We start from the raw sequence: 8,318 nt of genomic DNA on the forward strand, positions 1-8,318 counted from the left end.
GCCAAGTGCCTTATAATCATGTGATTAATATTTGCAACTTTTCTGTCAACGAAGAAGGCTGCAAGGAAGGAGTGGTTTCTGGGGCCTGACTGAAAAGAGTCCACTCCAAAATCCAAACTAACCTTTTTCAGCCGGCCTATTGAACCCTGGGCTATTCAGCATGCTTCTCTTTTGCTCTCAAAGAGACTGGCTGAAAATATCCCCCCCTCAAAAGGTGTTTCTAGGGGTGACTCCTGGACTAGGCTGGTTAAATGAACTTTGGATCCCAAGGATCAGAGCCTTCCTCAGCCTGCATTTTATCTTCTGTCGTGCTGCAAAGGACCATAAGCTGCAACCACCTCCAGCTGCAAAGCTGAAGAACATTCCAGAGTGTTCCATGCTTGCTCTTTTCCACCTGGAATAGTCTAGTTGCAGAAATGATCACTGAAAAGACAGTGGGAAAAGGACATCCGCAGGAGACTTACCATCACTATTCCTATGTAAGAGATCTGCAAGTTCTTGATGTCTTGAAAGGCAAATCCAAGATGCCACCTTAAGGAAAGCCTCTTTGTATCTTTAAATATAGTCCTCTCTGGAAGAGGATAATGAACACACACACACCACAAAGAAAGGAGCAGAAATGAATACTAGGGGAATTCAGGTGAAGAAAGGCTGGTATTTCTGCACCAAAATGGGACTGAGTAGGGCAGTGATGGCGAAACGTTTAGAGACTGAGTGCCCAAACTGCACCCAAAACCCACTTATGTATTGTCGGGTGCCAAGTGGGTGTTGCCAATTGGGTGGGGTGGGCATGGCTGCGGTGGTAATGGCAGACTGGGTGGGACTAAAAAGTTCAATCAATCAATTCCAAGTTTTTGAGATCTTTTTTTCCCGCAAGGAAATTAATTGAACCTTTTTCTTTTTTGCATACGGCGGCGGTGGCCTAAAGTGAAAAGGTTTTATAAAACCCAGCTGAAGGTCTAGGAGTGGTGCAATGGCGGGCGTGCCCACAAAAAGCACCTTCCATGCCACCTGTGGCACACGTGCTATAGGTTCACCACCACGGGACTAGGGAGTCCCCACACACACACACTAGCAGCCACATTGCCCCTCCCCCAATTTCCACTGCAGGAGGAATTTCTCCCAAAAAGTTTTCCCTCTTCGGCCCCTCCCCAACTATAGTGCAGCCCCAGTCCTCCCATCGATCCAGAACCTTCACTGCGTTTTTCTGCAGTCCTCTTAAAGTTCCCCCAACACCACTATTACCGGCAACTCCTTCCACAGCTGGTATTTGGTGGAGTGCGCTTCTAAGGCCCAGCTCAGACCCTCCTATAAATGAATCAGTTATGTTGAGACCTAATAGGCTCCGAGGCTGGAGTAAGGAAAACAGCAACACTATCCCACATGAAGGCTCGTCCAGTGAAAGAGGAAAGGATCAAGAACTTAGGCGAGGGATCCACTCGTTTCCACTTTGAAAGCTGTCCTTTCCTGCCACTGTCCCCTGGCATTACAGGAGCAGCAGAACACTCGCCAGAGTTTCTCAGGCTGGAGAACCCTGTCCAAACCCTCAAACCCATATGATCGTCTGCGCACTGCAGAAGATTTGTGTGGACAATGATTCGTTCACTATAGCCTCCAAGGGAAGTAGAATTGAGTGAACTGAGTCCTAACCATGAGGACATTTAAAGAGGGGAAGAGCTTACCTCCAGATGCTCCCTTACCTCCAGAAGTTGTGGGTGCTTCCTCACTGAAGGTTTTTAAGAAGAGACTTGACAGTCCTTTGTACGAAATAGTAAAGAGTCTCCTGCTTCAGCAGGGGGCTGGACTAGAAGACCTCCAATGTCCCTTCCTGCTGTATTCTGATTGATTGCTTGAATGGATGCATTTTCTCCCCAAATTATGGAAACTTCCAGAAGAATTAAATGTCCCCAAGGAGAAATTAAATTAGGCATCATAGGACTCTACAACAATGTTCTGTGTCAGTATCAATTTAATTGGGGCAATTTCATGCAGCCCCCTTCCCTACAGAGATCAGCAATAAGAAAAACTAAAAATTGATTTTCTCTATCATTAATGGCATCATAGAATGCAGAGAACAGTATATTTTGAATGGAATTCATTATTTTTAGTTAACATTGCAAATATGTAGAGAAATTCAAGAATGGGATGAGAGCAAGGTACTGGTTGAGCAGGGCTTATGTATCTTTCAAAAGAAAAATCACGAATGCAATCTGGATATTTATGTAAAATAAAATGACAGCATCCATATCAAAGAGGATGAACCACTAAATTGGGTAATACTCAGAAGCTGACAAAATATATCCTGAGAGAAAATATTAAAGGAGGTGGGAAGAGAAAAACTTTGTATGGCAACATAGTATGCCCAGGAAACAAGGAATGTGGAGTGTTTGTCAAATGGCAAGAACAGAAAAAAATACAATATTCTGTCAAAGGACAGGGACAATTGATCAGCAGGATAATCATTATATCCCACAAAATAAGAAAGAATGAAAATAATTTTGAAACTTTAAAAAAGAATTGTATTAGTGGGCAATGTGACTATAACACTAATAAAAAGAAGTAAACAAAATATGTAGAAGGTGAAACGATGAAAAATCAGATTTTGAGATTGAATATAAAGTAAAGTACTTGGGTATTAATCTGAGAAATATGAATAGTATATTGTTTCAAAGTAATTATGTTACGCTATGGGTTGAAGTTGATAAAGATATGTTTAAGAGAGAAAAACTACAATACGTATAAGAAAAATAAAAATTCATGGCAGAGGAATAATCAAAGTACAAATGCATGATTTATCAGGTGGCTTCCCTCTTCTCAGCCACTCTCAGCCAAAGCCCACTGGAGCCGTCAGAGTTGAGTTAGGAGTGGAAGTAAGCGGTTCTTCTTCCCCATTTACAAACTACCAGTAATACTTGACCAGAAAGGGAAAAGCCTCCTATAACAAATTTGGGGATGCGGGTGTTTAAGAACCAATTTTGCTACTCTTTATTCTGAGTTGACTTCTTGTCTTTTAGCAGAGGACCTAAACTGAAAACAACGCTCTGATTTTCAAAGAGCTTTGGATGGTAAATAATAAATAGTTTTATATTATAAATTCAACACGTAAAGAAGTATAATTCCTGTGTAAAACATATGCAAATAGCTACTCTGAGAAGTCCATTTAGTTATGATATGAAATTGAGAATTTTTTTAGCTTATTCTCGATCTTTAGTTATACAAATTCTTGATAAATTGATTACGGACCATCAAATACGTACTGATTAATCAGATCGGTAAAATTTTCTCCAAAATAATCTTTCACGGTTTCCAGAGGATGTATTTAAACAGAGACATGAAAAACGAAGGGATCGGCGCCAGCTCCGTTAAACTGAGACCCTCAGTCCCCTACGCTCGCTTCTGCTCTAGCAACCCGGCAAATGAACCGCCGGGAGAAACGCTTTACGCCTAGAGAGCAAGTCCCGTCTCCAGGAAGGGAGCATGGAGGGAAGGAAGCTCTCTGCTCCAGCCATCCCGCCGACCTCCAGGGCGAGGCAGAGGGCGAGGCTTCCCCTCGTTCGCAGCCCCGGATCCAACCTGCCTTCCCCTCCCCGATTTCCATCCTGCCTCAGTCTCTGCACTCACGAAGCTCTCCTTTTGCAAGGAAAGGTGTCAGCTGGAAAAGGAGCTACCAGCCGCCTTCCGACGTTCAGCCCCCCGATCCGTCCGTCCTGCGCTGGACCCAGAGACCAAGGAGAGCTCCACCTTTCAGCGGAGCCTCCCCGACTTCCATGCAGGGCGCAGGACCCGAGCAGGAGCAAGCGGGCGATGAAGAGGGGCGACGCTGAGATGATCGGTCCTTCCCTGCCCTTCGCAAGCATCGCCGTCCCAGTCTCCGCTTCTACCGCCCGCCTTTTAGCGAACCCCACCCCCCTCCGAAGAAGAGCAGCGGAGCACACATTCTGGAAGCCCGGAAAAGGAAAGTGCCTTTTGATTTGCTTCTTTTACGTCCCCTCTAGGAAGCACATATCTCTCGTTCTAGGTCCTTGTTGAGCAGGCGTCTTCAGACTTGGGCCTTTTGACTGCTGGACTTCAACTCCCAGAATTCCTCCGCCAACGTGCCTGGAGCACTCAGGTAATTGGCTGGAAGCATTTGCCGTTGCCTTCTTCAGGCGGCTAACGCCCGAGTCAGCGGAGTCCGATTTCTGCCCTCCTGCCAACCGGAGAAGGGTTTCGGAGGGGCCGGGGGACATTTCGGACCGTCTCGGACCTCTTTTGGCTGCCCTCGAGCAGGAGACCCGATGGAGGCCCAGGGATCTCCAGGGATGGAGGCCGCCCTCAGCCCAGAGATCCACCGCCGGCGCTTCCGCGGTCTCGACGGCTGCCGCCAGGAGGCCGAGGGGCCTCGGGAGCTTTGCAGCCGCCTGCACCGCCTGTGCCGCCAGTGGCTGCGGCCGGAGAGGAGCAGCAAAGGGGAGATGCTGGACCTGGTGGTGCTGGAGCAGCTGCGGGCCCTGCTGCCCGCGGAGATGGCGAGCTGGGTGAGGGAGTGCGGAGCCGAGAGCTGTTCGCAGGCGGTGGCCCTGGCCGAAGGCTTCCTCCTCAGCCAAGCCCAGCGGGAAGAGCCGGGAAAGGGGCAGGTGAGGAGGGCGGGGGGCTTCATTCTGGGATCTCCATGGGGGGCGGGAAGGGGAGAGGAAGGGTTAGCCATGTCTCTAATAAGAGAGATTAAAAATATGACTCTGCAGCCTTTTCTGGAATTCCTCACCTTTGAAGAATGGATTTCTTCTTAAGGCAAATGCTTCTGTTTCCTAAATTAATTTATCCCTTTACACCTCTGTATCCTTTGTGATGTTATCCATATATCTCATCATAATCAGTGTTTAGTTTGTGATCTGCTGTTACCTGAATCTAGATAAGGGGAAGCAACTGGATTATGTGAATGGCCTCTGATACAGAGCCACATTTAATAAGCTCTAGAATACCACAATAGTAAGAGAAGGAAACTAATTAACACATTTTAGGTAGATAAAAATACAGCCTGCTGTTTTAAGTCACTCGCAGACTCCCTGAAGTGTCTCTGAATTGGGTTGGGGAAATACAAGTAGGAAAGCAAAATGTAAAGAATGTGAACTATCACAGATATTGTCTTCTGGAAATGGATTATGAATCAGGCTGTTCTTCAAATGCAGGAGCAGTTCACAGAGGAGATCTCAGCAGAGCTCCGGGGCAGAGGAGATCAATCCAGCTCTATTCAGCAACTGTTTTTCAGGAGGACCCAATTCTGGCCACCTTCCCAGGTAAGTGCAGGTTTCTTCTGAGAACAGTAGAGTTCCAGATCCATCCATTCAGGAGCTGAATGTGCACTTGAACACAGTGTCCACCACATTTGGCTTTCAAGATTGTGCTGGAAATGCCAATGAGACAATTGATAGGCAGGAACCTTTTATTAGAAATGAAATTTTATTGTAGAAAGAGGTTAATATTTCTTAATACTATTAAGAAGAATGCCTAAAATAGTTAGAAATGAAAGCCATGAATTGAAACTATAAATGTGGGATTAAACATACCTAAGAAGTGTTTATTTTATTGAATATTTATGCCAGCCATCTCCCTTGTAAGATAACTGTTAAGTATACCAAGAAAAATATAGCACATGAAGGATAAGCCAGTAAGTCAACACTAAGTGGCTATAACAATAAAACCATTGTTCAGCGTTAGCTGTGTTACATTCTATAACCTGGAAGTAGCTAAACCATGATTTGTTAAGCTGCAACTTCCCAGCCCCTTGGACTATGTGGACAGGTTGACATGAATCTGACCTGAAACAAAATGTTCATTTGGCTCTTGCAACTGTGCATTCTATGTTGCCTGCATTAAGAGAGAGAACTTTCAACTGTTTCCTGGGATTGTCTACTTTTTTTCTCTTTCTAGAGCTCTAATCCCTTTGAGGAGGTGACTGTGGACTTCACAGATGAGGAGTGGAAGCTGCTAGATTCTGGCCAGAAGGCCTTGTGCAGAGAAGTCATGCAGGAGGTTTCTATCAATATGGCTGCTCTGGGTAAGGCCAGGCTGTTCAGTTCGCTATAAGGTTGTGACACAAATATTCACCATAGAATTGAGAAATATCCTAGATACTCCATGGAAGTGACTGAATAGATTGACTTTAATTTGTTTTTTGTCTGAAAACATTATTTCTATATAATAAAGCCTCCTAGATAACAATTTGCAGATAGCACATCCTGGCTAGACAAATGGATTGTACTAAACCTGGAACGCAGATTGACATGTTTTTGATGGGGTTGGGCCTTTTAAATTCTAATCAGAATATTAATTTTCATTTTTTCCCATGCAGATGAGGTGTTTGTGAATGAGAACGACAAGGAAGCATGCATGCCTCTAAAAACTATGGAGAATAACTCCTTCGCTGCTACTTCACCAAAGAAACTGTGTGGGAAATGCAAACCACATACTTCTGTAATATCTTTGGTGGATTCCACCCTGAGCAGAAAGAGGAAATGCTGCATGCAGTGTGGAAAGAGTTTCAGTACGAAAAGTAATCTTAATGTCCACCAAAAGATGCACACCGGGGAGAGATCATATGAATGCATAGAATGTGGAAAGAGCTTTATCCGGAAAGAAAATCTTAAACTTCATGAGAGGATCCACACTGGGGACAGACCGTATAAATGCATGGAATGTGGAAAGAGCTTTACCCAGAAAGGAAATCGTAATCTTCATGAGAGGATGCACACTGGGGACAGACCGTATAAATGCATGGAATGTGGAAAGAGCTTTACCCAGAAAGGAAATCTTAATTTTCATGAGATGATCCACACTGGGGAAAGACCGTATAAATGCATGGAATGTGGAAAGAGCTTTACCCGGAAAGGAGATCTTAATGTTCATGAAAGGATCCACACTGGGGATAGACTGTATAAATGCATGAAATGTGGAATGACTTTTACCCAGAAAGGACCTCTTAATCGTCACAAAATGATCCACACTGGGGACAGACTGTATAAATGTATGGTATGTGGAAAGATCTTTACCCGGAAAGGAGATCTTAATCGTCACAAAAGGATACACACTGGGGACACGTCGTATAAATGCGTGGAATGTGGAAAGAGCTTTACCCAGAAAGTTGATTTTAATTGTCATGAAAGTATCCACACTGGGGACACATCGTTTAAAAGTATGGAATGTGGAAAGAGCTTTACTCAGAAAGTTGATCTTAATTGTCACGAAAGTATCCGTACTGGGCACAGACCGTATAAATGCATGGAATGTGGAAAGAGCTTTATCAGGAAAGGACATCTTAATGATCATGAGAGGATCCACACTGGGGATAGACCATATAAATGCATGGAATGTGGAAAGAGCTTTAACCAGAAAGCACTTCTTAATCGTCACAAAAGGATCCACACTGGGGATAGACAATATAAATGCATGGAATGTGGAAAGAGCTTTAACCAGAAAGCACTTCTTAATCGTCACAAAAGGATCCACACTGGGGATAGACAATATAAATGCATGGAATGTGGAAAGACCTTTACCCGAAAAGGACAACTTAATAATCACGAAAGGATCCACACTGGGGACAGACCGTATAAATGCATGGAATGTGGTATGACATTTAACCAGAAAGGAAATCTTAATCGTCACAAAAGGATCCACACTGGGGACAGATCGTATAAATCAGTGGTTCTCAACCTTTCTAATGCCGTGACCCCATAATACAGTTCTCCATGTTGTGGTGACCCCAGGGACGTGGCCAAGTGGGCGTGGCCACCATGTTGTGGTGACCCCCGACCATAAAATTATTTTAGTTTGTATTTCATAAATGTAATTTTGGTACTGTTCTGAATCACAATGTAAATAATTATTTGGATGTGATTTGAAGTTTGTGTAATGAATTGAAATGAAGTAAGGTTTAACATTGTTTCTTTTTTTTAACTAAGTTAGTTATTATTGGAAGAAGTTATAAATGAGACTGGTGATTAAAAGAGGGATGAGAGATTAAGAATTTGAACATATCTGGAAGAGATAATTGAAGTGATAATCTGTTGAAGTAAAACAATATTTGATTATGGAAATTGTAAATTGATAAAGTCTTAAAACAGGTTTAGTAGTAACAGAAACTTAAACTAGAAATGGAATACCGTATTTTCTGGCCTATAAGAGAACCCCCCAACTTTTGAGAAGATTTTCAGGGTTTAGGATTCTAAACCCTGAAAATCTTCTCAAAAGTTGGGGGGTTGTCTTATAGGCCGGAAAATACAGTATTTCCTAGTTTGATGTTACCTAGTTTGGTAATGAAACATCTGCAAGAAAACACAGAG

At 43.6% G+C, this 8,318-nt stretch overlaps 1 protein-coding gene across 1 annotated transcript; it reads left to right on the forward strand.

The window, feature by feature from the left end:
• The first annotated feature begins 845 nt into the window (after positions 1-845).
• On the forward strand, positions 846-8,101 carry LOC120305137 (zinc finger protein 708-like). The gene is made up of 4 exons (XM_039336554.1): positions 846-4,616; positions 5,169-5,276; positions 5,911-6,037; positions 6,332-8,101. Exons 1-4 carry the CDS (start codon positions 4,278-4,280, stop codon positions 7,711-7,713), a joined length of 1,956 nt encoding a protein of 651 aa, XP_039192488.1. The 5' UTR covers positions 846-4,277; the 3' UTR covers positions 7,714-8,101.
• Positions 8,102-8,318: the final 217 nt, after the last annotated feature.

This window comes from Crotalus tigris, unplaced genomic scaffold, assembly GCF_016545835.1.
Source record: "Crotalus tigris isolate CLP2741 ecotype Arizona unplaced genomic scaffold, ASM1654583v1 scf7180000017666.379230911805:20528666, whole genome shotgun sequence".
NCBI classification, from domain to species: domain Eukaryota; kingdom Metazoa; phylum Chordata; class Lepidosauria; order Squamata; family Viperidae; genus Crotalus; species Crotalus tigris.